Source organism: Zingiber officinale, chromosome 11A, assembly GCF_018446385.1.
Source record: "Zingiber officinale cultivar Zhangliang chromosome 11A, Zo_v1.1, whole genome shotgun sequence".
Taxonomy (NCBI): Eukaryota; Viridiplantae; Streptophyta; class Magnoliopsida; order Zingiberales; family Zingiberaceae; genus Zingiber; species Zingiber officinale.
The window spans coordinates 77,084,374-77,112,303 of record NC_056006.1 but is presented as its reverse complement, the minus strand read 5'-3'; the positions used below and the strand labels follow the sequence as shown (position 1 = coordinate 77,112,303).

The 27,930-nt window shown below is 40.9% G+C and overlaps 2 protein-coding genes across 2 annotated transcripts; one reads left to right on the top strand and one right to left on the bottom strand.

Annotated features, from left to right (window-relative positions):
- The first annotated feature begins 21,439 nt into the window (after positions 1–21,439).
- LOC122031864 lies at positions 21,440–25,595 on the top strand. The gene is made up of 6 exons (XM_042591058.1): positions 21,440–21,707; positions 21,799–21,882; positions 21,993–22,032; positions 24,789–24,857; positions 25,043–25,152; positions 25,282–25,595. The coding sequence occupies exons 1-6, from the start codon at positions 21,451–21,453 to the stop codon at positions 25,415–25,417; spliced, it is 696 nt and encodes a 231-aa protein (XP_042446992.1). The 5' UTR covers positions 21,440–21,450; the 3' UTR covers positions 25,418–25,595.
- Positions 25,596–26,472: 877 nt separating this feature from the next.
- Positions 26,473–27,162, bottom strand: LOC122031481. Its single transcript, XM_042590593.1, has 2 exons — positions 26,603–27,162; positions 26,473–26,500 (listed from the first exon to the last, which is right to left on the bottom strand). The coding sequence occupies exons 1-2, from the start codon at positions 27,160–27,162 to the stop codon at positions 26,473–26,475; spliced, it is 588 nt and encodes a 195-aa protein (XP_042446527.1).
- Between the last annotated feature and the right edge of the window lie 768 nt (positions 27,163–27,930).

The window sequence follows — 27,930 nt, the reverse complement described above, 5'->3', positions numbered from 1 at the left end:
AACCATGAAGGGAAAAACTAATAGAGAAATTTTTATTTTAAAAATTTCCGGAAACAAATTAGGAAGTTTTAATTCTTATGATTAAAACTTTCCTTGCTTGGAGAATTAGAGGTGGTCGACCACTTTAATAAAAGAAAATAAAATTATTTTTTATCAATTAAATTTTCCTTTTCATGGCAAATCAAATAAAGAAGTTTTTATTAAAACTTTCCTTATTTGCCAAGACCAAGGATTATAAAAGAGAAGGAGGGGTGTCTTCACAAGGTGAACTCTCTTCTATTTTCCTCTCTCTTTTCCTACTTGGTGGTGGCCAGCCCTAGCATCTTCTCCTCCTTTTCTTTCTCTTTTGTGGTTGAACCTCATTAATCTCAAGGAGCTTGTTTTGGTGGTCGAATCTAGCTTGGAGAAGAAGAAGAGAAAGGAGGATTTTGTTTCCTAGTTTTCCTTGGAGCTTGGTTAGTGGTCAAGACTTGTTTTTCTTGGAGAAAGTTGCTTGGCCAAAACTTGGAAGAAGGAAGAAGAAGGGCTTGAGTGGTTCTCGTCTCGGTAGATCGTTGCCCACACAACATCCGAGATAAGAAGAGGAATACGATAGAAGATCAAGAGGTTGTTTCTTACAAAGAAAGGTATAACTAGTAATTCTTTTCCGCATCATACTATTTTTTCTTTGTATGAATTTTGAAATACCAAACACAAGAGGCTAGAGATTCTAGATTTTCGAATCTGTAATTCGAAGTTGTGTTTCTTTTATTTTATTTGTCGATCTTGTGATTCAATTGTTCCTTTTGGTTAAACCTAAGGTTATATAAGGAAATTAAATATTGAATTTCGTTAAGAGGCTTTGTCAAGGCAGTGGTGGATGTTTCCATACCCAAGAAAGTCAAGTGCCTCGCCATGTTTGACATGGGAGCCAATTTTTGAAATAAATATTTAATTAAATTTGTAACCTAGGTGGATTTGGATCTATAATGTTAAGTATCGTTTGCGATTCAAGTCTAAACCACTAAGAACATATAAGTTAAATTTGGAATCAATAATGTTAAGTTCCATTTGCGATTCCAGATTTAATTTCTAAAGAACACAATAGGTTGTTAGGAAATGTTCGACACTTGTACAAAATTTTTGTACAGTGGAACCGATACGATCTTCCTAGGACCAACCAACATTTACTGCATCCTACAATATGTATCTCCAGTTGTCGGGCGTGCAACTTCCTTGCTCTGTTGGAATCACCGTCAGTTGGTGCTCTGACGATAATTCCAATTTCACCCTGAGTTGTATTGCTTCGGTTTTCCTCCTGAGGTGAAGGTCGAGCCCGCTCAACCGAAGTTTGGGCGGGACTTACATTTCCTCTTCGTTGAGGTTGATGTTGATGTTGTTGGGCCGTCGGTCTCTCTTCTTCTCTTTGCCCGTTCGATCGACGTCGATGATGCCGATCGGGAGAGGGTGAACGATGATGGTATCCTGGAGGAACCGGTTGGCTTGAAACTAGCCTCAGGTCGTAGCAATTCGATGTATTATGCGTCACCGAGTGATGATAAGAGTAGAACGATGGTGTCCACGACCTGCCTTTCGTAACCATATACTGTACTGCATGGGATCAGGGCTCCTAGTGCGCCTGTGTTACTCTCGATCAGGGACCCTTTGGTGGTTGATTGTTATTGGTCGACTGTCATTCAGAGAGAGTAGTATGTTCAGCGGACACTTCTTTCCTTCATGCCGCTTGGGTCTCCTCCATGTTGATGTATTCGATTGCACGTCTGAGTCGGTGATTGAAGTTTTTTAGTGATTTTCAAATGAGTGAGTAAAAGAATTCGCCTTCGATAAGCCCCTACGAGAAGATGCTCACCAATATCTCGGGGGTGACTGATGAAATATCCATGACCACTTGATTGAACCTTTTGATGTAGGCTCTCAATGCCTCCATAGGCCCTTGCTTCACAGTGAACAAGTTAATGTTCATCTTCTGGTAACAGCAGCTATTTGTAAAATGATGTAGAAACGCTGCTCGAAAATCCTTGAAGCTATAGATTGATCCGATCGGTAGGTGTCTAAACCACCTTTGCACTGATCCAGAAAGGGTGGTGAGGAAAACTCGGTACTTTACTCAATCATTGTACTAATAGAGAGTAGTCGTGTTGTCAAACCTGATCAGATGGTCCTCTTGGTTGGTTGCCCTATTATATTTCCCAATCGTCAATAGCGTGTAATGTTGGGGTAGTGGGTCATCCAGAATCCCCTAAGACAATTTTCGGTTGATGCGTTCAGGAAAATCATCGATCCTTGGTGCCTTTCCCTTCCGTCCATCTCGAATAGGCACGTCATCCGAGGAGGATCCTTGCTCTCTATTCGCTCGGCCTTGTTCCTCTGAAGGAGTGTGGAACAATGCCCTATGAAAGGGGATCAACGCATTTGGTGCATCTCTATATGTACTGATCGACTTCTTGTTTTGCTCCCGAATAGATATATTTTCCACTCGATCTCTATAGCCGACCTACTGTCTCGCTGCTAATGTTGTGCGTTTATTTGCTTGACGCTCGACCATCGCCTACTGTTGCTATTCCACCATCTTGGCCACCAAGACTTGTATCAGCATGTCCAACTCCTCTTTCGTTAGTGTCACAATCGTTGTTAGGACCAAAAGTAGCTAGAGGGGGGGGGGGTGAATAGCTCGTCGCGTTCGCTCGGTGCTCGGCGTTGCTTGTTCCTTCAAAGATGTGCAGCGGAAAATACAGAAACAAACACACAACGCTAACACGGTTGGTTTTACTTGGTATCCACCTCACAAGAGGTGACTAAACCAAGGATCCACACCAACACACACACCCTCCACTAAATAAAACTCTCCTTTATGGTAACTACCAAGGGCGGAGAAGCCCTACAAGACTCAATACAAGAAGAGAGGGAAAGGATACAAGAAATACAAGCTTACAAGCTTACAATGAGTACAAAACCCTAACCCTAGCTTCTCTTCTTGGCTTTGATCCGCCTCTTGACTTGGAGGGCTTCCAAGATCCTTCAAGAACTGGCGATGAGAGCTTTGTGGAGGAGTTGGCGAGAGCTCGAGGTGAATCGAGAAGCAATACCGCAGCCCATCGACGCTGCAGTATAAACAATGTCAGGTCGGATCCCGATCGATTGAATGTTCCCAATCGATCGGGAGGCTTTGGATCGATCACGGATCGATCCAGAGCGCCCGATAAGCGCTGGATCGATCCACGGATCGATCCGGCCATTCCAATCGATCCGTGGATCGATCCATCGATCGATTGGGACCTCTGATCGATCCACGGATCGATCCGAAGCTCTCATTGATAGTGCGGATCGATCCATCGATCGAGCTGGATCGATCCATCGTCGATCCGACTTGATTTTGTCCAAAACCAAGTCCCAAACCTTCCAAACCAACATCCGGTCAACCTTGACTGTTGGTATGTCATGCCTAGCATCTAGTCACTCCCTTGACTGCTAGGACTCCCTTACCAAGTGTCCGGTCAACCCTTCGACCCACTTGGACTTTTCTTCTGCCAAGTATCCGGTCAATCCTTTGACCTACTTGGACTTTTCTTTCATGCCAAGTATCCAGTCAATCCCTTCCCAACACCGGATGTCCGATCATCCTTGATCCATCTGGATTTTCCTGCTTCACTCACCGGGCTTTCACCTAGCTTCACTCACTAGGGTTTTCCATCCGCCTAGCTTCACTCACTAGGACTTTCACCGCCTCCTCAGGATTTCCATCCGCCTAGCTTCACTTACTAGGACTTCCACTTCACTCACGACTTTCCTTGCTTCACTCACGGGACTTTTCTTACCTTCACTCACCGGGACTTTCATTTTGCCTAACATCCCGGTTAGGACTTCCCTCAAGTATCCAACCTTGACCTACTTGACTCTTCTTCAATCAATATCTTATTGTCAAACATCTAAACCCAAACCAAGACTCAGCTTGGTTACCCAGGTCAACCTTGACCTGAGGGATATTGCACCAACAATCTCCCCCTTTTTGATGTTTGACAATACCACAATAACACTTACAATCCCATATGTAAGTTAGGCTAATCCCATAGCCTCCTTCTTTATGCCACTAGGTAATGAAAGCATAAATTAAGCTCTTCATTCTCCCCCTAAGAGGGAAAACTCCCTCTAGGTACTGAAAGCCTAACTTACTCCCTTTCATGAGTCCTTTCATTCTCCCCCTATGACCTTCCCATAGGTAATGAAGGACTAAGCTTAACCATACATTCTCCCCCTATTGACACACATCAACCCATCGTTGGACACACATCAACCTATGCTCCAATTCTGGGCACACTTCAACAAATCTATTTGTTGAAGACTCTCCCCCTGAAGAGTTGCTCATCGTTGTTCACAACATCACTCGTTGTGATCAACACGATAATGAAGGTCCCATACCCTTCATTTATCCTTAACTTCTCCCTCAATGTAGACAACTACCCAACATTGAGCATTATCTACCACTTGAGTGTCCACTTGAAATAATGAGGATATCCACTCCCCATTTCAAGTTTAAATGCTCAACCTTGAGCAAGTTCACAACAGAAGGTTAACCACCTTCCAAGGTTCATGAAAAATAATTTTCATGTCTTTAAAGAGTCCCTCCCCCTAAAGACATGGTGGTAACTTCTGTCATTGCACCAACAATGACTTGGAATCCTTAAAACATTAGGAAACCCAAATTTTGAAGTTTTGAGGTTCAAATATTCAAAATTTGAAACAACCTCAACCTAAACTTCTACTTAGTCTTCGTTAACCAATCCATCATTGTTTTCAACATGAAAACACCCTTTGTATGTATACAAATGTATTTAAGGGGTTTAGAATGGTTACCTAGACTAAAATAGGTTCAAAGATGCTGAAATCAGGCCTTCCCAGCCAAAACCAGCAACTTGGATCGATTGGAGTTGGGTTCCAATCGATTGAACCTTTCTGAATCGATCCACTGATCGATTCAGACTCCCTGGATCGATCGGCTGATCGATCCAGCGAGCCGGGAATTGCCGTTTGAATCGATCCATGGATCGATTCAGAACTCAATCGATCCATGGATCGATCGAGACTCTGATAGTTGCTGAAATTCCATTTCAGTCAACTCCAGAAACCCCTAGAAAATTCTACAAAAATCCAAAAATTATGAAATTTCGTGTAGACATTATTTAGGGCATACTTAATCATGGAAAAATAGCTTTCTATGAAAATACATCATATTTTCAAAGATTGACACAAACTTGAAAACTTGCAAAAACTTTAGTGTTTTTCTTCAAGTTTGTGTCTAACTATTCAATGGTGATTACTATCCAAAAGATAGCCTTCACCAAGGTTTTCCAAAAACATTTTAAAAACATTTTCAAAACCAATATCCCATCATGTTCCTTAGGCATAATGCACATGACTTGTACATTAGCTTTCCCAATGATGGGAAAACACATAACTATGTGTTTTGATGAACCTAAAACTCAAAAGAATGCACTAAATCAACATCTTGAGCTTTGTTCATCATCCTAACATCTCACTAGTATATAATATGCACTAAAACACATACAAGTCACCTTATAGTCTTTGTGAGATGTAGATTTTGGTTTTTGCCCTAATCTAGGGATCATGCATATTTATCTAGGCATTTTAGAAATATTAGACATCCACCTAGGATGTCACTTGTCAATAAGTGTCGTTAAATGCCATTTGTCCTTAATTACAAGGAATTAAACTTAATGCATGATTATGTTATGGCATACATCAAAAGAAAATAATTTTCAAAAGAAAATATCCTATTACTACATGATGTATGAATGTCATGACATGGTATTTTTGGATTTTTCATAATAAAACATGAATGCAAAAAATAGACATGATGTCATGGCATATGATGGGCAAAACAATCATGGCAAGATTTAGCATAAATAAAATATACCTAGATTAGCTATCTAAGTATCCTTAAAATCTTAGCTAAACTTACAACTTAAACCTAGATTGCCCTAAAGTGCTTCAAGAGAATGCCAAAACCTAAATTGACATTTCTAATTTCCTTGATTTAATGTATGCCAATTGAAAGTAAACATGTCCTCAAATGTTGGCATATTCCATTTTTCCTCAAGAGTAGCACTTTTAAATTTTAAGGCCTGGATTGCCTTAAATTGCCTAAGAACATACCAAAATCCCAACTTGATAGTTCTTATGAATTTCCCAATATGTGCCATTTAATATTAAAATCAATTCTTCCACCATTAGGCACATTTTACTCTTTCAAGGAGTAGTCAATAGGTCTATTTCATTTTCAAAGGTTAACTAAAATCTTGAAAATGCTCCTTGAGTGTCAATTTCCTCAAAGTTGGGTTAACTACCCTTCTAATCGGAGTTGACACTCTCTAACCCATCTATGGGGTAGAGAAGATGCTCCTAGGAACCCAACACCTATTGGTGCTCCTTGGATGCTCTAGGTACTCACTAGGAATAACTTCTCTAGATACCTTCCTAGTGACCTTGTTGGGCTTCTTAGAAGCCTTGGTCACATTTTCTAGGTCAACTCTAGGGATAACCTCCCTTGTGACCTTGTTTGTGACTTTCTTAGACTTCTTAGAAGTCTTAGTCACATTTGTTGCAAAAATACTCTTAGGGATGACTTCCCTAGTATTTTTGGCTTGACCACTAGACTTAGGGTTTGTTCCATAACTATATGGAACTTTATGGTAAGAGGGCACATCCTTCTTAGCCTTTGGCTTGTATCCCAAACCTCTATGGCCATTGGATGGCTTTTGTACCCCTAGACCTAGGTTATGCTCATTTTGCCCTAATAGGATATTTTCCATCCTTTTTAGGGTCTTTTCAATTTTATCAAGTCTTGACCTCAAGACTTGATTTTCCATCACTAAGTCCTTAGTATTTGACCCATGAGCATTTTTGTTTCTAGGCTTGTATCTAAAATCCTTAGAGTTTTCGCCTAGATTTTTACCTACAATCCTAGCCTTAGGTGTAGTAGTTTTAGCATGAAAAGCTATATGTTTTTCTTTAACACTATCATGCTTCCTATTCTTATGGTAAATCGCATTAAGATGATAAAAATTTGACCTAGCATGCTTTTTACCATTTTGCAAGGGAATAGACTCAATGAATGTTACCTTCTTCTTTACCTTGGAGGCTCCCCCTTGACTAGTGCCTCCTTGAGCCTTGACCATCTTCTTCCCCTTGGGGCATTGACTTCGGTAATGCCCTTTTTGTTGACACAAGAAGCACACAATGTGCTCCTTGCTCTTGTTTGTCCCGGGGGTGGTCTCCTTGGGCTTCTCCTTGCCCTTTTGTGTCACTTGACCCTTTTTCTTGGCCAAGTTGGGACACTTGCTCTTGTAGTGCCCACTTTCCCTACACTCAAAACATATTATATGATTTTTATTTTTAATTGAAACATTTATACCTTCTTGTATAGGGATGACACTTGCTCCTCCATTTGATATTTCTTGAATTTCAGAGGTGGCACCATCTTCTTCTTCTTCACTTGACCCGGATGTAGAAGCTTCTCCTTCTTCTTGATCCGGCGTCACTAAGGATTGCTCCCCCTCAATCCTAGAGGTGGAGGCTTCATCATCTTGAATATGAAACAAGGAGTATGCTCCCTCCTTGTTCCCTTCGTTGCATTCCCTTGAGGATGAAGCTTCTGGGATCTCCTCTTCTTCGGAGGTTGAGCATCTCTCAACCTCGGAATCCTCCTCTTGGTCTTGATCCAATGAGTCACCCTCTTTGGATTCTCCTTGATTTGATACAGTGGAGGGGATCTCATGAATTCTTGCCAATTTGCTCCAAAGCTCCTTGGCATCTTCAAACTCTCCAATTTGTTCCAAGATGTTGCTTGGCAATAAATTGACCAAAAGCTTGGTCACTTTGTCATTGGCCTCACATCTTTGGATTTGGTCTTTGCTCCACTTGCTCCTTTTGAGTACTTTGCCCTTGGAATTTGTGGGAGCTTCAAAACCTTCCATGAGAGCAAACCATTGCTCTATCTCCATCATAAGAAAATTTTCGATTCTTGATTTCCAAGAATCGAAGCTTGTAGATGAATATGGTGGAGCCACCCTTGTGTCAAATCCAAGTCCATCTTGGAATTGCATCTTGAAGTTGAGCTTGATAGAATCTTGAACTTGAAGAATTTGCTCCAACTTCTTCACCCTCTAGCTTTTCTTGATATGTTTGCCCCTTTCTTCCGGTGAAGAGCAACCTTGCTCTGATACCACTTGTTAGGACCAAAAGTAGCTAGAGGGGGTGAATAGCTCGTCGCGTGCTCGGTGTGTTCCTTCAAAGATGTGCAGCGGAAAAGTAAAAACAAACACACAACGCTAACACGGTTGGTTTTACTTGGTATCCACCTCACAAGAGGTGACTAATCCAAGGATCCACACCAACACACACCCTCCACTAAATAAAACTCTCCTTTATGGTAACTACCAAGGCGGAGAAGCCCTACAAGACTCAATACAAGAAGAGAGAAAGGATACAAGAAATACAAGCTTACAATGAGTACAAAACCCTAACCCTAGCTTCTCTTCTTGGCTTTGATCCGCCTCTTGACTTGGAGGGCTTCCAAGATCCTTCAAGAACTGGTGATGAGTGAGCGTTGTGGAGGAGTTGGCGAGAGCTCTGGGGTGAATCGGAGAAGCAATACGCTCGCAACGGCTATAAACAATGTCAGCGGTCGGATCCCGATCGATTCAATGTTCCCAATCGATCGGGAGGCTTTGGATCGATCCACGGATCGATCCAGAGCGCGTTGGATCGATCACGGATCGATCCAGAGTGCCCAATCGATCCATCGATCGATTGGGACCTCTGGATCGATCCACGGATCGATCCGGAGCTGGTGCGGATCGATCCATCGATCCGAGCTCGATCGATCCATCGTCGATCCGACTTGATTTTTGTCCAAAACCAAGTCCCAAACCTCCCAAACCAACATCCGGTCAACCTTGACCTGTTGGTATGTCATGCCTAGCATCTAGTCACTCCCTTGACCTGCTAGGACTCCCTTACCAAGTGTCCGGTCAATCCCTTTGACCCACTTGGACTTTTCTCTGTGCCAAGTATCCGGTCAATCCCTTTGACCTACTTGGACTTTTCTTTCATGCCAAGTATCCAGTCAATCCTTTGACCTACTTGGACTTCCCAACACCAGATGTCCGATCATCCTTGATCCATCTGGATTTTCTCTTGCCTGGCTTCACTCACTAGGACTTCCTTCTGCCTGGCTTCACTCACCAGGACTTTCATTTTGCCTAACATCCCAGTTAGGACTTCCCAGTCAAGTATCCAGTCAACCTTGACCTACTTGACTCTTCTTCAATCAATATCTTATTGTCAAACATCTAAACCCAAACCAAGACTCAGCTTGGTTACCCAGGTCAACCTTTGTAACGCCCGAAAATTCTCAAACTTGCATTAGAATTATTCTATGATTTTTCTGGAATTTTTAGATATTTTTCCGGAATTTTTCCGAGTAGCGGAAGTAGCAAAAATAATTAGAACCGCAAAATAGCTTAGGCGTAATGCTGGTAACCAGTTGAACCCAGCAGGGCCGTGCTGAAAGAAGAGGGAATCAATTATATTTATAATTGATTTTTGGATGAATTAATTAGTAAATATAAATAAGGATTTAAGTGAGAAGTTTTAGATTATTTCTCACCGTAGTTTTTCCTCACCCGAAACCTAAAACCGCCGCACCTCTCTTCTTCTCCTCTTCCTCACGCACGGCACACCAAGCCAAGGGGCAAGGGAACATCTTCCAGCGACGACTCCAACACGAAAAAGGTTCTTCGCGAGGACGTAAGCGGTTCGTCGAACGGAGCAGTTTTCCGGAAAACCTAGCGGATAGAATCGTAAGAAAACCTTGCGATTGAGGTAAGAAACCCCTCACCTGCAGTATAATTGCTCTCGCTTGTTAGTTTTGGCGTTAGTTCAGTAGTTCTACAGTTTTCAGTTTTAGGGTGTGCTTGTAGTGCACACCAAGTATTCGGTAGAATGCCCAGTTCAGAAGGATGCACCAATAGGCGTCCTAACAGCATGTAAAATTTTATTCAGCTTATTACCAGTTATTACAGCTATATGGATCAGATATCCATTGGGTGGGCTCCCACAGAGCCTCTAGGTTCAGATAACCTAGCTCTAGGTTTAGATAACCTAGAACTAAAATAAAATAAAGATTCAGATTTTACTTTTATTCTTGCTTGGATCGATATCCATGGACTCCCACATCCCTAGGTTCAGATAACCTAGTAACCCCACTGGATTCGGAACTTGCAATCCCGGTAGTATTTTCATCTATTATTATATATAGTTTTCCAAATATGTAATCGGTGATGGAAACACTAACTTAGTTTCAATTATCTTAGTTAAGTTTCATGATTTGAGTTCATGACCAGTTCAGTATTCATGCTTAGTTTCAGATATAGTATGCTATGCTCAGCTTGTTTGTATGCCATGAACAGTTCAATACATGTTTGTATGCCATGCCATGTTGCCATGCTCAGTTCAGTTTTCAAACAGCATGTTTTAAAAACATAATCGCATCGTTGCATGTTTTTGTGAGGTAGATGGTTTCTTACTAAGCTTCTTAGCTTACAGATGCTACTTTTCTTATACTGCAGATACCGGTAAAAGAAGCTATGATGATGTGTGTGTGCAAGGGGTCTGGAATAAAGATCCTTGGGATCTATATGCTTTTATCTCAGTTTTAGTACTTAACATGTCTAGTTTTATGACTTAGTCTTGTTATAAGTTGTTATAGCTTAGTAAACTATGTCTTGTTTAGTTTATCATGTTTAGAATGTTAGTACTTACATGCTAGAGTGTTTTTCATGTATCTAGAGCTTATGTATGTGATTATGGGCACGAATAAGTGCTGGAAATCAGAAATTCTGATTTCGTTTCAGACTATCAGAGCCTGGATCGGTCAGCAGACCGATCCAGTGTTCCAGCCAGCGTTCCGTGCGCGATCAGTGAGCCACTGATCGGTCAGCCGACCGAGCAGTGAGCAGCTGGATCGGTCGGCAGACCGATCCAGCCAACGTTCCTGTGCGTGTTAGTGGATCGTTCCACGGACCGATCCAAAGTTCTAGTTCACCCCCCAGCATAGCTATGAATATCTAGAAGGTAGTTAAATATAAAATCCCTCTCATAGTGTTAATAGAGGCAACTACCATAGTTTGGTAATGTTTTATTTTACCCAGTTTCCGCTCAGTACAGCACAGTAGCTTCAGTAGTTAAGGTAGCGATCCGGCTCACAGCTTAGTACTGTGCCTACAGCTTCCAAGTAAGAACATCTCTCACTCGGTTTTGTTTTCAGCTTTCATATCAGTTATATGTGCTTTCATGTTTGCTCTCATGTTGGTAGTTAATTAATTCATGTTTACAGTAATAGTATTTAACATGTTACCAGTAGTTAACTATAACATGATAGCCTAGTTATATATATATGTATTCTCTGCTATTTAGAAAATGGTACAAGGACGTCCAGCTAAGAAAGCATCAGCGGCTGAGCCCGCTGAACAGCAGCAGGAGATAGCCTCCTTAAAGGCTAACCAACAGACTATTCCCCAGTCACTCCAGACCGAACCTCACGACTCCAGAGCCCCAGTAGCGGGGGCTAAGAGAGAAGCTTACCTTATCCGGTAGAGAATTAAGCCCGAGAACTTCTCGTGCACCAATAACCATGGGATGCTCAGTGGTTTAAAACCTGAAAGTATGGAGCTTCTAGGCCGAGCACGAAAGGTGAAGTGTGCCTCCTTCGCTTAATGAGACGCGTGGTGGGGCGGATTAAATCAAGTGGCTAGTAAACCCGATGACATGGGCCAACTTCGAGAAAGAATTCTTCGAGGAATTCTTTCACATGCAAGTCACGAACCGACACTATGAGTTTACGTCGGGCAACCTATCGTAGCCGTGAAGAAATTCAGTCGTGTCCGTAACTAGTCAAGACAGAGAAAGAACGAGTACGGTTGATGCTGAAGATGCTCGGACTAGAGATCGCAATGAATGTGGTGTTCATAGGCCACAAACCACGAGGAGCTAGTGAGTAGTGCTTTGATCACCGAGCACTATCCAGCAGAAGCAGGTTTCCACAGAGGCCAAGGGACAAGCTGGCTCGGTACTCAGCAGAAACAACATGGACATAGCTCCAACTGGAAGGGGAAGGCCAGCAGGAAAACATTCCAGACATCCCAAGTGTGCTATTTGTGGGAAACATCATCCAGGAGTTTGCCGCAAGGGTACGCGAGGTTGTTTTGAATGTGGACAGGAAGGGCACATGGCTAAGCAATGCCCGAACAAGTACAGCCTTCCTCAACCTCAGCCGATAGAATTTTCTCACCGACCGGAGAGGACGTAGCAAATGCCTCGGCAGTTGTCACAGGTCGATCAGTATTTTACAGACATAATGCAACTGTCTTATTCGATACTGGGGCAACCCACTCTTATGTATCCAGGGCGTTTGCCGAGAAATTAGCAACACCTCCGAGTTACTCAATAGTCGGTTTCGACAACACTACCCTCGGGAGACATTATGGCATCTACACACTGGCTCAGAGCAGTGCCAGTCATTATAGCTAGTGCTAGAAATGACTGACTACGATGTCATCTTTGGAATGGATTTTCTGATCAGATATGGCGCTTCTATAGAGTGCCGTAAACAAAAGGTCATATTCCAACCTGAAGAAGGAGTACAGTTTGAGTACATAGGAAAACCAAAGAGAAAAGTAAGAAAGTTTCTCTCAGCATTGAAAGCACAGCAACTATTGGATTCAGGATGCATGGGATTTTTAGCAAATGTAGTCAACACCGGCCAGGACACCAACAGCTATCGAGGTTCGAGTCGTTTGTGACTACCAGAGCTTTTCCTAAAGAGCTACCGAAGCTTAGCACGGAGATTGAATTTGAGATAGAGCTCATTCCCGCACAAATCCAATTTCCAAGGCACTGTATCGCATGGGACAACTATAGGAGCTTCTTGACAAGGGTTTCACGCCTAGTCACTCACCATGGAGAGCACCTGTATTGTTCGTGAAGAAGAAGGATGGAAGCACTTTATGCACTACCGTGCCTTGAACCGGTCACAATTAAACAGTACCCTCTCCCGGATAGATGACTGTTTGATCACCTAAAGGAGCCATGTTCTCTAAAATTGAATCGTGATATCACCGAGTTAGAGTCAAGAAAGGTGATATACCTAAAACGACTTTCAGTACGGACATTATGAGTTCGTAGTCATGCCTTTCGGTTCCAGATACTTTCATGGACCTCATGAGCAGAGTATTCAGAGAATACTTAGACAAGTTTGTCATCGTGTTCATCGATGACATTCTTATCTATTCAGCACTCAGGAGGACCATGCGAGCATCTCAAGACGCTTTAGATCCTTCATCAGAATCGATACGAAATTCACGAAATGTGAATTTTGGCTGGACCAGTAGCCTTTCTCGGTCACATCATCTCCAAGGATGGTGTTATGGTAAATCCAAGATAGAAGTATAATCGGAAGAGACCCGAATGCTAGTGAAATCGAAGCTTTCGAGATTAGCTACGGAAATTGTAGAGGACTTCTCCAGATAACCTCCCCACTGACTCTCACCGAAGAACAAGAAATTTCGGACGAGGAGAGAAACACCTAATAACTAAAACGGAGATTGACCGGTGCTCTATTTTAGCTATACCGAAAACCACATCTGGCGCCTCTAAATTGGGATTAGGAGCGATGCGTCATGCAGCAGGCAAGTGATCAAGGTGATCGCTATGCCTCAGACAACTCAAGGATTATGAGAGGAACTATCCTACTCACGACCTTGAGCTTGGGTCGGGTGTTCGCCTTTTGGAGACATTATTTGTACAGCTCGAGAGCGAGTATACGATCAAGATCATCAAATTCCAAAGATTTTACCTGTGAAATTACCGGATAAAGTCGACATGGTTAGAGAGTCAAGGATTATGACATAGATATCCTCTACCATCCAGGGAAGCTAATAAGGCGAGGCTCAGCTTTTCAAGTCCATGCTATACCTTATTATCTTTAGGACTATGTCACCACCCCAGGGAAGGAGATGTTACCTTTTAGTCTCGAGCTTATAGTCGCGCCTTAGCATCTACGCTTGATGATATCGAGACGGCACAGGGCAAATCCCAAAATCAAGCAAAGGGTTAGCGTAATCGAGCGGAGATTGAGTCTGAGTGTCCGCCAGGTAGTGTATTGTGGTGACAAACTTTGTGTTCTAGATCGGAGGAACTACGAACAGATCAATTCTAGGCGAGGCTCACGACTCCTATGCGATGCATCTGGTTCCACCAAAATGTATCGGGATCTAAAGAAACGATTTTGGTGGCACGGATGAAGCGAGATATCGCCAGATCGTCAACATCTATCTAACTCGGAGGGTTAAGGCGAACATCGGACCTGGAGGAGTTCGCTGCGATCCATTCGAATGGAAGTGGGAGGATATCTCTATGGACTTCATAGTGGGATTACCCGAACCACGAATGGTTTTGATGTCATCCGGGTAATAGTCGCGGTTGACTAAATCAGCCCCACTTCTTAGCTATCGAATATCCTATTCCATGGGCGGCCTAGCTCGCTTGTATCTCAAGGAGGTTGTCGGTGCATGGAGTCCCACGAACCATTATATCGAATGGCAGAGACAGATTTACATCACACTTGGAAGTGTGATGCAGAACTATGGGCACCCGGTTAAAATTCAGACAGCCTTCCATCCTCGACAGATGGTCAGACGGAGCGAGTAAATCGGGTACTCGAAGATATGCTCCGGCTTGTGCCATAGATTTCAAGGAAGTTGGTGCAAATATCCAAGTCTAGCAGAATTTGCATACAACAACAGTTATCGTGCCACTATCGGCATGGCACCTTATGAGGCACTCTATGGGCGGAGGTGAGATCACCAATCACGGTATGAGAGTGGTGAATGAAGGAACTAGAGCTTGAGCATGGATCTAGTAATACCACACATGAGCAGATTCGCAGAGGATAGAGACAGGCAGAGCTCGAAGAGCTATTGCTCAGCGACGCACCCCTAGAGTTTTCGATTGGGAGATACGGTTTTCCTCGGGGTAGCTCCCATGAAGGAGTCATGCGTTTGGGAAGAAGGGCAAGTTGGCTCCGATATGTGGGACCATACCTTATCACGAAGAGAGTGGGCAAGGTAGCATATGAGCTAGAGCTACCTCGGAGATGTCACTTGTCCACAGTATTTCATGTCTCCATGTCAAGAAGCATATTCCCGCCGCACCTGGTGATTGAGCCCCGATGTGCAGTCCGTGATGATCTCGATCTCAATGATGACATCGGTCTATTCAGATAATAGAAGCAGAGCAAAGAAACTATGAAGTACCATTAGTCAAAGTCAATCAATCGCATTAGTGAAAGGCAACCGATGCAGGCACTTACCCAATTGACTGTTTTAAGTTCGGGACGAACTTTTATAAGGTATGGGGGCCAGAAAATTCTCAAACTTGCATTAGAATTATTCTATGATTTTTCTGGAATTTTTAGATATTTTTCCGAAATTTTTCCGAGTAGCGGAAGTAGCAAAAATAATTAGAACCGCAAAATAGCTTAGGCGGGAATCGAACCCGAGACCTATGGTGTAAGGGATAATGCTAGTAACAAGAGCCATGCTGAAAGAAGAGGGAATCAATTATATTTATAATTGATTTTTGGATGAATTAATTAGTAAATATAAATAAGGATTTAAGTGAGAAGTTTTAGATTATTTCTCATCGTAGTTTTTCCTCACCCGAAACCTAAAACCGCCGCACCTCTCTTCTTCTCCTCTTCCTCACGCACGGCACACCAAGCCATCTCCGCGAGAGGAACGCGAGGACGTAAGCGGTTCGTCGAACGGAGCAGTTTTCCGGAAAACCTAGCGGATAGAATCGTAAGAAAACCTTGCGATTGAGGTAAGAAACCCCTCACCTGCGGTATAATTGCTCTCGCTTGTTAGCTTTGGCGTTAGTTCAGTAGTTCTACAGTTTTCAGTTTTAGGGTGTGCTTTTAGTGCACACCAAGTATTCGGTAGAATGCCCAGTTCAGAAGGATGCACCAGTAGGCGTCCTAACAGCATGTAAAATGTATTAAAACATTTTATTCAGCTTATTACCAGTTATTACAGCTATATGGATCAGATATCCATTGGGTGGGCTCCCACAGTAGCCTCTAGGTTCAGATAACCTAGCTCTAGGTTTAGATAACCTAGAACAGCAAAATAAAATAAAACAGTATTCAGTATTTTACTTTTATTCAGTTGACACTGTACTTGGATCAGATATCCATGGCTGGACTCCCACAGTCCTGCTGGATTCGGAACTTGCAATCCCGGGTCTCGTAGGGATGCGCGCACAGTAAGTACAGTTGCCAGGGCCCAGCAGCATATTTAGTATTTTCATCTATTATTATATATAGTTTTCCAAATATGTAATCAGTGATGGAAACACTAACTTAGTTTCAGTTTCAGTTAATTTCCTGATTTGAGTTCATGACCAGTTCAATATTCCTGCTTAGTTTCAGATACAGTATGCTATGCTCAGCTTGTTTGTATGTCATGATTAGTTCAGTACATGTTTGTATGCCATGCCATGTTGCCATGCTCAGTTCAGTTTTCAAACAGCATGTTTTAAAAACATTATCGCATCGTTGCATGTTTTTGTGAGGTAGATGGTTTCTTACTAAGCTTCTTAGCTTACAGATGCTACTTTTCTTATACTGCAGATACCGGTAAAAGAAAAGTGGACTAGCGAGGCTGGAGGGCGATGCTACGATGATGTGTGTGTGCAAGGGGTCTGGAATAAGGAATAAAGATCCTTGGGATCTATATGCTTTTATCTCAGTTTTAGTACTTAACATGTCTAGTTTTATGACTTAGTCTTGTTACTAGTTGTTATAGCTTAGTAAACTATGTCTTGTTTAGTTTATCATGTTTAGAATGTTAGTACTTACATGCTAGAGTGTTTTTCATGTATCTAGAGCTTATGTATGTGATTATGGGCACGAATCAGTGCTGGAAATCAGAAATTTTGATTTCGTTTCAGACTATCAGAGCCTGGATCGGTCAGCAGACCGATCCAGTGCCATTTATTCTCCTGGATCAGTCAGCCGACCGATCCAGATGGATCCAGCCAACGTTCCTGTGCGTGTTAGTGGATCGTTCCACGGACCGATCCAAAGTTCTAGTTCACCCCCCCCCCCCCAGCATAGCTATGAATATCTAGAAGGTAGTTAAATATAAAATCCCTCTCATAGTGTTAATAGAGGCAACTACCATAGTTTGGTAATGTTTTATTTTACCCAGTTTCCGCTCAGTACAGCACAGTAGCTTCAGTAGTTAAGGTAGCGATCCGGCTCACAGCTTAGTACCCAGGAGTCGGGTCGTTACAACCTTGACCTAAGGGATATTGCACCAACAATCGTAAGTCACCCAGTATTTTCCATCTCCACATCTCAGATACAGGTTATGTTTCCATAGATGACACTAATATGATCCTGTCCGAAAACAGTGAAGATGTTGGCTAGGAATGTGGCTTCTCGGTAGACCATGTGAAGACTCCGCTCCATTCTGCAACAAAGGAATGTCAGTGCTGGGGCAGAGAAGGGATCCTGACGTTATCCCTCTGACGCTCAAGTCAGTTATCGGAATAGTAGAAAGACGGCGGAGAAATGTAACAACAATGAGGGCTCAAGCACAAATAACACATACCTCTACTGGTGTATAGACCTCCCTTTATATAGTGCTTTAGTAGCAGACGTGTGTGCTTCTCAAGCAATGTGCACATTTTTCCAAATGTCCTATGAAAAGACATGTCAGAAAAGTATTTCTGACATCATTGCTTTATGGGGTGTGCAAATCCCTGACATGACAATAGAAGCTTTTGTTGTACGATTTACTTGTTGATCATGCCCTGTTGTTAGCGACATTGCCTCCCAGAAGGATATAATGAGCTGTCCCACTGTTGGGTTGAGTGGGGGGCCATTCGGTCAGGATTTCCCGTCCAATCGCTTAAGGTTGTTCTTCTCCAGGGTCACTCGGCTCAGTAGGGCGTTCCTCACCAGGTTGGACGATCCGGTCGGACTATCCTTCATTTGGTAACAGTTGTGAGCATCTGATGTCCTCTATATGGTCATCCCGGTTGAATGAGCAATCAGCTCAGATGAGCCTCCATGCCGATTGGGATCCTTCATGTCCGCTCGGTACGTTGCCATCCACTCGGCCGACTTTGGTCAGCCGGCGATTTTCTTACTTTGACTGCCCTGACTTTGACCTTTACGTTTACTGCTGTTCTCGCCTTTGACCCACACTTAGTTGGCTCCCTTTATCGTCGCATCAATTAGAATAAATTGAGAAATATTCATAAAGTTGATTTTATATAAATTTTCTATCAATTATTAAAATAAATTGAGAAATATTTATAAAGGAGTATCGATTGACTCATAGAAAAAATAGACTATACATAATTACTCATCATCGGGAAATTAAAATTGACTACATATTTTGAGAGCCCTTGACCTAAGCTATCCATTGGTACTACTTTTATGAGAAAATACTATGACATGAAATGTAAAATATTAAATTTTAAAAAATAAAAAATATAATAATAAATGGATAAATTAAATCATAGAACACGAAGTGAGAGTACTATATTAAAATTGGATTGGGTTAACCTAAATCCAACAGATAAACATTGATACAACAATTGAGGTGCCAGGTCAAAGTCCAAGAGACCGACTAACATCGTGATCAAAGTCAAGGAAGGGTCAACCCTTGAGGCCAGCGCAGTCAATCGTTGTAGCCAATAGGTTATCTAATCGACCCAATGAGCGGATCAGACCATTGGGCCAAAAGGTTATCCGACCGGACCATCGGGCCGGTTGGATACCAAGCCTCTCAATATGGACGAATAACTCAAGAAGAGTCATCACTCTCCAAGGCCAAGATTTCTTTAAGATAGTACAACTGAATAGCTCGGTCGAGTAGTTCAATCGATCGGAACTACAATCCAATCAGATAGAATGAACGTCGGATCTGATTGAACTCTTTAGTTAAAACTGATAGGCCAAGTAAGGGACGAGTCCCCAACAACATTCTATATGTTCAATCAAACAAGTGTCTGCCTACCGGGTCATGGGAAAAGCTCTGTTGGCTTGCCAGGTAAGCGGGTTGTAGGCCCCCTAGTCCAACGACCTCATATTCCTTTTTAGCGTTTTGTATCACGAAGGATAGCGAATATTCTATATGTAAGTTGTACATCAAAAGCTTCCTCTTTGTCAAACATAGATATTGCGGATCCATTTTAGAAAAAGTGTTAAAGTATTTTTATGGTATGCCCTTTTCTAGAAACGAGTTGAGATTCATGCATAGATGAATACTAACACTATAAAAAGGGATCTCCATCTGCAGGCGCAGGTATGCTCACATTACGTGAGACTACGTAATTTTTACTATTCATTCGTACTACTGTTCATCACCTTCTACCAATGACTGACTTTTGCGTTGGAAGGTCTACGCTGGGACCCCTTCCCTGGCTAGGTCACTAATACTTTTTTTGATGCGTAGAAGTGCTTCAAAGTTATCTTTTGACAGCAAGGAGTCTTCAATTGGTCAACATGCGAGCCATGTATCCAACATTCCATCTCCATCGATTTCAAACAAGATCAAATGCAGAGATAAGAATTACATTGGTTCAAACTAAGATTGATTTAGAGTTGATTTGGTCAAATTATGACCGAACCAAGTTTAATGTTTACATGAATTCAATTGTTTTAAAACGAATTAGGTTATTTTTGAAGGAACCTTCTCTTTTTTTCTCCCTACGCATTCAGCAGCCCTCGCCATACGATACACCACCATCATGCCTTTGCTCACCCTTCTCTGTTATTTTTCCTTCCTCTTCTCCATTTCTTTATTTTCCTTCTCTTGTCCAACGGAAGTAAACCTGCAGTTTTTTCCTCTCCTCTTCTCGTGCTCTTGAGCACAAGAGTCCTCTTTTCTTCTTCTCCTTTCTCTTCTCCAGCAAGTAAGAAACGCAACATCAGTTGCTGTCCTCTTCTATCAACAAAAGCAACCCTCATCAGTTGCTGCCCTCTCCTCTTCTCGACCGGCTTGTCTACCTCGGCTGGCCTGTCTGCTTCGCTCGGCCTGCCTCTCGCCCTGCTTGTCTGCTCGACTTGGCCGGTCTCTCTCTCGGCCAGTCTGCTCGATCGCTCAGCTCTAATTTAATTCAAGTATTTAAATTCAGCTAATACCCCGTATATCTTCAACAACAGATTATTTGTCCAACAACTTCTTCCTCACTATCTTCTCTTCTATGTTTTTTCTCAAAAGCAACGGTCATTCTTTTATTTTTTCAATAAGTAGTCCTTTACAAGCAACTCTTTTTCTCTTTTTTCCAACCACCACAATAACAATAATAAGAGAAGTAAGTTATTCCTTTCTTAATTCTTTTATGTTTCACTAATTGAAGTAGAGTTATAAAGTATAAATTTTATTTTATTAGGTTGCTAGTTATGATCATTATTTATATCGAAATGGAGGTCTCATACGTAGAAATGCTAAATATTACGAGAAAACGAGTTACAAATGATCATTTGACTTTGAGTAATAGATAAGATTGGGGATCAATAGATCATTATTTCAACTAGAACTAATGACTAAGGTTGAAATTGTTGAATTTAAATTTTTTTTTAACTCATTAAATTTGAAATTTAAATTGAATTATGAAAATCGACCTACACTATATTTGGATTTTTTTTAAAAATTTTAATTTATATTTTACCAAGTATTTTTAGGATTTTAGAGTTAAATAATTTAATTTTATGTTGTATTATTTTTTAAAAATTATTAAATTCACTCTCTCTTATTGAAAAATCTAATTATGAATTGACATGCACATTTAATTTTTAAAAATAAATTGGGCATGATTAGGAAAACCTTGAATCTGAGATTTTATGGTACAGTGAGATTAAAGAGTACGGTAGAAATTTACCAGACTTAGATTAGATCCGATCATAGCCGTTCAAAAGATTGGGAATTCATACATGAGTGTACAGAGATAGATATGTAACCTTAGTTTTGAGCGTCCTATATGAATTATCCGCTACGTCAATTATCGCAGTTGTTGAATTTTTGAAAATAGACTATTCCATCTTTCTGATACATTTGTTGTGTATCAGGCACGTGGAGCGTTTGGACGCCAAAGGTCCAGCGAACCGCCATTCTGTCGCCACGTGTCACGATGTTAACGGCACCTTCTTCCGACTCAGACACTAACTGCACTTTTGTCAACCCGCCAAAGTCAATCTTTCGACGGAGCCCGTGGGACCTACTTGCGAAATATCTTTCAATCAATAAGCATCCGTGTATACAATGTGTAACGATATATACTGGTGTCTCGCTAGTAATCATGCTGCCCATTGTCGTTTCCAAGCTTCCCGCTCCTTTTTCTTTTCTACCAATGCCGCTAAGTCCTCTCCTTCCCCTTAGAATTAGGGTTCTTAGTCATTTCCTGCCATCCTCGATTCAGAGTAAGGCTAAGTACTCGTCCATGGAAAAGGAGCAGCGAGCGAAGGGCTTCCAGGACTTCAAATATCGCGGCGTTACTGGGGGTCGCGTTGACGGCGACGGAATCGCTGACCTTATCATCCCCCATCTCCTCAAATTGTTAGGATTTTTTCCGAATTCATTTTTCTAGTTGATAAGCTTCCTCTTTCCTTATTATTTTAGTTTTTTTTTTACTTTATTTCGAGATCAGATACGGATCGAGTGCGACGGCGCGGGACTTTGAAATCTACTCTCCGAATGCGATATTCGAGGATCCGCTGATGTGCGCTCATGGGTGAGGCTAAGTTGTTGCGATGTTTTCTTTTTTGCTCTTTTTCATGCGATTTTCCATCCGTTGAGTTTGGAGTTTTGAATTTTTTTTTTTCAAAAAAATGTTATTTGCAGAGTGAAGCAGATCAAATCGGCGTTCTATTCTCTGCCCAAGGTTCAGAGTTACAAATTAAGTTTTCCTGCTGTAGTTATACGTCAATCCTGCGCTAGTATCTCTTTTAAGCTATCATATTGCGTTGAAATATACTTTTCCTTTAATCCCGCCTCATGCTTGATGTTTAGCTTAGTAAATTTGAAATTTTTATCAGATCTTAAATTGTGATAAGAATCGTTTGAAATATATCTAGACGGGAAGGGTCATATTTTTAAAAGATGAAGTAGAGCCTAAGGTTAATTTTACAATAGCTCTAATGTGCATTTCTCCCTTTTCCAGTTGTTGTCTATCTCCTGATTCTCCTCTCTGTTTTCCACCATCTTCTCCTCCCTTCGACTGTTGCTTCCATCTCCCTGCCCTCCTGTTTTCTCCTCTTCCATGAACAATCCCCTATTTTCTCCTCTTTTCTCTGGCCATTGCTACCGTAACTTCTCCACCTCCATGCCTTTCTTTCTCCGTCTTCTCTTCCCTCCTGCTACCCCCCTTCCTCCTCCCTCCCTCCCTCCCTCTCTCTCCATCTTCCTACCTTACTCCTACCCTCCTTTCTTCCTCATTGCCTTCTCAACCAAACAACCTGTTTTGTAGACCAAAGTAATAAAATGTGGCTATTGGAATATGTGGATTTTGAGTTGATCAACCCAAGCAAACTTTTTGATGGACCAACCACTTGGGTCAACCAAAGGTTACTGCTTGATCGACCAAAAAGGACCCAACAGTCCCAAGGCCTTGTCTAAGTGAGCCTACTAACTTGTATTCCTCCCTACAGCTTTGAGACACAAACTCGAAGCTACCAAGACCCTGTAGGTCTCTAAACAGCATTCTAAAATTTTTCTAAATATCAACTCTACATAGAAACTCAATTTCATCTTAATAAGATTGATTTACGGGAAACAAACACAAAAGTACAACATCGCAAGCAAAATACATGAGTCAAATGTCTTTTTGTCTCCATCCAAGCTCAATGACAATGTTCAGTTTCCAACTCAACTCTTACTCCACATTGGAACAGTAATATCCATCATCTAAACTTCTTGATTTTTGACATATCTACCTTGGAGTTCAATCTCTTCTATTATGGCTACCTGCCATCCAGTCTAATCCATTCAATTTCGGATCACAAAATTACCACGAGAAGGCTTCCCACTTAAATAGTATATCAAATACAACGCAACAACATAATGCTTTGAAAAATATTAAAACTTGTAATTAACCTTAATCACAAGGGAGGAACTAACATCTTTATCCACCATTGCAATTTCATTAGTCTTCTTGCAATCAATTGTAAGATCAACTCATGATTATTTGGTTAATTAGTTGTCTTGGCAAACTATATTTGATAGTATGGATAATAAAGTATTTTTACAATAATTCCAAAATATGAAAGCTTTTGTTTTAGACAATTATATATTTATATTTTATCTAATTTATTTATATCTGATTAAATAATTATGAATATTATTATATCTCATGCCCATGTTTATATTTTATTCTGATGTTTTCTAGTTTATTTTTAAAACTGTTACCTTCAAATTTAATGGCCCAGTCAAAAAAATTTCTAACTATGGCACTGTTCTTGATTGGATACCACCACCTTTGCCTTACGGTCATTCTATGTTTGTTCAGCTTTTTGTCGCTCAATCTTATCCAACTTCTACATTTTACATTGTCATTCCACGTGTAGCATTTTAAGTCTTCTTTTTCTTATCCTACATGTTTTATGTATGGGTATTCTGAAATTCAGTTTCTTGTTTCCTTTTTGTTTGAAATTAAGCCTGTTGTTGTTGTTGAATATTGTTCTTTCTTACCTTAAGGATGTTGATATTCTTAGTTGAGTTGTGTGGCATGTCTGGATATATTTAGTTGAGTTTGATTTATCAAATGTGGATTGAAATGTTTGACAAAATGAGGGTTTTGTATCTCTTAAAATTTATATATCACGTTTTGTATTCCCTTTCAATTGTATATAAGATTTTTTTTGACTTAATGAATGTTCTTTTTTAAAATTCAAAAGCTAGTTGCAGTGGCACAACCCATCGCAGAAGTCCTGCAACATTGCAATGGTGTTGGTTCATTGTAGTAGTAGAAGTTACAATAGTTTTTTGGTAATTACACAACTGCAACAAATATTTTCCGTCACAATTGATTTCTCCTCGTAACAGTATTAGCTGGTGGCATGGAAATGTTTCCTTAGGCAATCCCATTTGTAATGGTGTTTGGACAATGTTGACTATTCTTTTTTCCATTGCAATTGCATTTTTTGTGATAATCAGTAATCGTTCTATGCTCATGACAGGAGTTTTTCAAGTGATACATGCAGGTTAATTATTGTAATCATTATGTTCAAGTAGAAACTTTGCAACCGAACATCTCAGTACATTGTAGTTGACTAATACTGAACATCAGAACATAAAAGTAGACTATGAAATAATAAGGAGCAGGGTCTCCAAATTATTCAATGTCGGCAAGTAGATTATAAATGCTATAACTGCTGTTATAGTACTGCCAGCTATGTGAACTTTATGTTAGTTTACGATCTTCAATTTGTTATTTTCCAAGTTAATGAACTCATTATCCATAAATTCTGCTTGGATGTGCATTAAGTATTCATGCTGCACATATTGTTTGTTTTAGTACATTTGTTTCTTTGTTTCACATGGTTAATTAATGTCGGAGAGTTCAGAAGTTGTTAGCTATCAAGAAGTTAACCTGTCATCTGTAGTCATTTTTCATTTGAAACAGACAACTTTGCCTCGCAGTTATTCAGTGAGTCCAAGATTGTTGAATATACGGTAGAAGAAAATTCAACCGGACCTGGAAAAGTAGAGGTTTGTGGTTTTATTCTGCTTTTAAACTATGCCTTTCTCTTAATGGAAAATCCATGTTGTCATACCCACGTTGGCACCACCAACATGCCATAATGACTCAATACCAACTTATTAATGTACCCACATGTTTATACGTATCACTATCTCAATAGCAATGGCTTTTTTTTTTGTTTGTTTATTTTCAGATTTTGATTGATAACAAGCAACACTACAAAATCTTCGGGAAGGCTATCGACCTAGTATCGCTTATCAGGCTGAAAGTTGAAGAAGGGAAAGTTGTTCGCCATGAAGACTGGTTAGTCCACGCTCTCTCATTATTTTATGCCTGATATGCCAGATGGTCATATCAGCATTCATAAATTTATATTTTGAGAAATTCCGACAAATAAGGTGATTCAAACTGTTCCACATTAATACTGCGCAGGTGGGACAGGAAGCCTCTGAAAAACAGGGAAACAGCCAGTCTAGCTTTAACAGGGAGACTATCAGAAGTGACACGCAGAGCTTCTATGCTGATCACTCATGTCCTGATGGGTTTTGGCAAGGACCCAAGCAATTGAAACAATTTCATGGTCCATTCTTTTTCATAGTTAATCAGTAGATTGCTGGAGAAGATAATATAACTTGAAAAATTGAATAAGTGATTGAGTTGTGTTCGTCTGTGTAATATTGGTACGTTAATCAGACCCTATTCTACACAAATACAATGAGGATGCATGATTAAAGCAGAGTTTCCTATTTCCTACATGTCAAAGAATTGCATATTTGATGTTTGATACACCACTTTAGATTGACATGCCTTTGTCAAGAAAATTTCCTACAAATCTTATGCTTTGGCATGCTAGAAGGCCATTGGTTAGATTTATCTTTATGGATGGTAGGTCAAAAATAAATATTAGGGACAGCCTATTATGAAACCAAGAGAGTTATTATTAGGTTTGATTGATGTCTCACCACCCATTCTCCAGCTGCAACCCCCTCGGATTTTATTTATTTGAATGTTAATAAGATACAGGAATTATAGGGCAGATTCTATCTTGCAACCGAACGCCTTGGAAGATAAAAGATGTTAATTTTTGTAGTTCTTATTGACTTGGCAAAGCATGCATTTGTGATTTTGTGATACTTTAAAGATAATTTAACTTCAGTAGATTGACTGCAAAGCAGAGGCTGCTGCTTTTTTGTGCGGATAGAATACCACTTTGGAATCAAGCTGAAGTCTGAGATGGTGGAGGGAACTCATGCAAAATAAAGCCAAGCTGTAAAAGCAGACAAACCCATAAGAAACCTGGAAAGCAAAAGTGACAACAACGATCTGATAATGGCACAGTAGCCATAAAGCTGGCTTGATAGAGATGAGAGTGCTGCCCACTTTTCAGAGGTATCAAAGATTTTGTTTCTCTAGCTTCCTTCCCATGCGCCTTCTAAATCAATGTAAGTAGTTCTGCTATTCTTATCTGTTTTCAAGTGCATATTAATCAGAGCAATTGGTGCGCGAATTGGACAATCAGTTCTTCCCACCAAGATTCCATATAAATGGAAAGGCATTCAATACTTGGAAACAGAGTATTTACTACACACGTAACGACTCCCGTGGCTCACTCTCATTATTTACTTACGGCACGCCTCTGAAGCAGCAAAACCTTCAGTTAATTTACAATAGCAATCAAAAATGAAACTAAGAGCTTCGTCTAGTGGAATGAGAAGATAACAAACTAAATATTGAGCTAGGAAATAGTAATAACTTGTCATGAATCTCCCCACTGACGACCGTTCGTTTATCCCCACGCAACGCTTGTGAGTTCGCTGGCGCAAGCTCTCCGGCGTCGTCTATCACCTCCGACGGTTCAGGCCGTAGAGACGGCGCTTCGGAGTTGAATCGGAACGACGCGCAGGGCGTTGCGAATGGCGTCTCATCTGCGTCGTGATCGGCTTCCTCCTCGGTCTCTTCTTCCTTGATGGTATAGAGCGCCCTCGAGGGCCCCAGGTAGATGGCGTGCCACCGAGCGAGGTCGCACTCCTCTAAGTCCTCTTCCGTCGGCGATAGCGGCGCCGTCGTCCGCGACGAGTGGACGGCGGAAGCGGGCTCGATGCGGGATCGGTGCTTGAACTTGAAGCAGAGCGCTCGAATGAGAAGCGCCCCAGGGGCGGGCCCGTCGCTGAAGGGGGAAGTGCGCTCGGGATCAGCGGGGAAGCGAGAGCAGCGGCAACGGCGGTGGTAGAGGAACTTGGCGGCGAGGCCGAGGAGGGAGAACATTAATAGTATGAAGATCAATGGAAAACCAAGCTTGGTGAATCCATTCATGGCGGCCGAGGGGTGAATGAAGTGTTGTGAAGCTCAAAAAAACACGGCCTGGGTATATATATATGCATAAAGTGAAGCACACTCATCCGCGAGGACCCGTTAGCATTTAGCGTTTTTTTTTTTTTTTTGAACTTAGGGTTTAAATTTTATGGTATAATATTAACATTAAAGATTTTTTTTTTGAAAAATTAAAACTAGATGCTCCAGACTACTCATACAGCTAGTGTTATTTAGGGTTAGGATTTAAGGTTTAAATTTAGGGTGTAAAGTTTAAAATTTAGGATATATTATTTAAGTTAAAAAAAAAATTATACATCTTAGGAAAAGGCCGAGAAATATATATTTTCTACCTATTATAGGATGTGAGACTAAAGAGAAATAATTCATATTTTTTCTATAAAAAATAATTAGAAAAAAATATTAATAAATCTTAAATTTATCATCAGTGTCAAAAGAAAAAAAAAAAGAACATTACTCAAGTTAGACTACAGATAAAGATGGAGAAAATAAATGGAGAAAAATAAAAGAATAGAAGTTATGAAATTATTTGTTTGCACCGATTATCTTTAAATAGAAAGTGAAAGGATGACCCTAGTTTCTGAAAGGTGCACCTCTTCCTTTTGTTACCAAGAGACATCATTCTATTGATCGGTGTTTTAACTATCACATCTCTAGGTGATCAATGTTTCAATAACCGTTGAGTTTAGTACCAATTTTATCAGATCACCTTCGGATGCGATTTGGGCTGAATTGATGTGAGATCTTCTT

Coding starts and splice junctions, on each gene's coding strand:
- LOC122031481 (XM_042590593.1), bottom strand. CDS start 27,162: ATGAATGGATTCACCAAGCTTGGTTTTCCATTGATCTTCATACTATTA. Junction 26,501..26,602: donor AGTGGGGAGATTCATGACAA/GTTATTACTATT, acceptor AATTAACTGAAG/GTTTTGCTGCTTCAGAGGCG.
- LOC122031864 (XM_042591058.1), top strand. CDS start 21,451: ATGCTGCCCATTGTCGTTTCCAAGCTTCCCGCTCCTTTTTCTTTTCTA. Junction 22,033..24,788: donor CGTTCTATTCTCTGCCCAAG/GTTCAGAGTTAC, acceptor TTTGCCTCGCAG/TTATTCAGTGAGTCCAAGAT. Junction 25,153..25,281: donor GTTGTTCGCCATGAAGACTG/GTTAGTCCACGC, acceptor AATACTGCGCAG/GTGGGACAGGAAGCCTCTGA.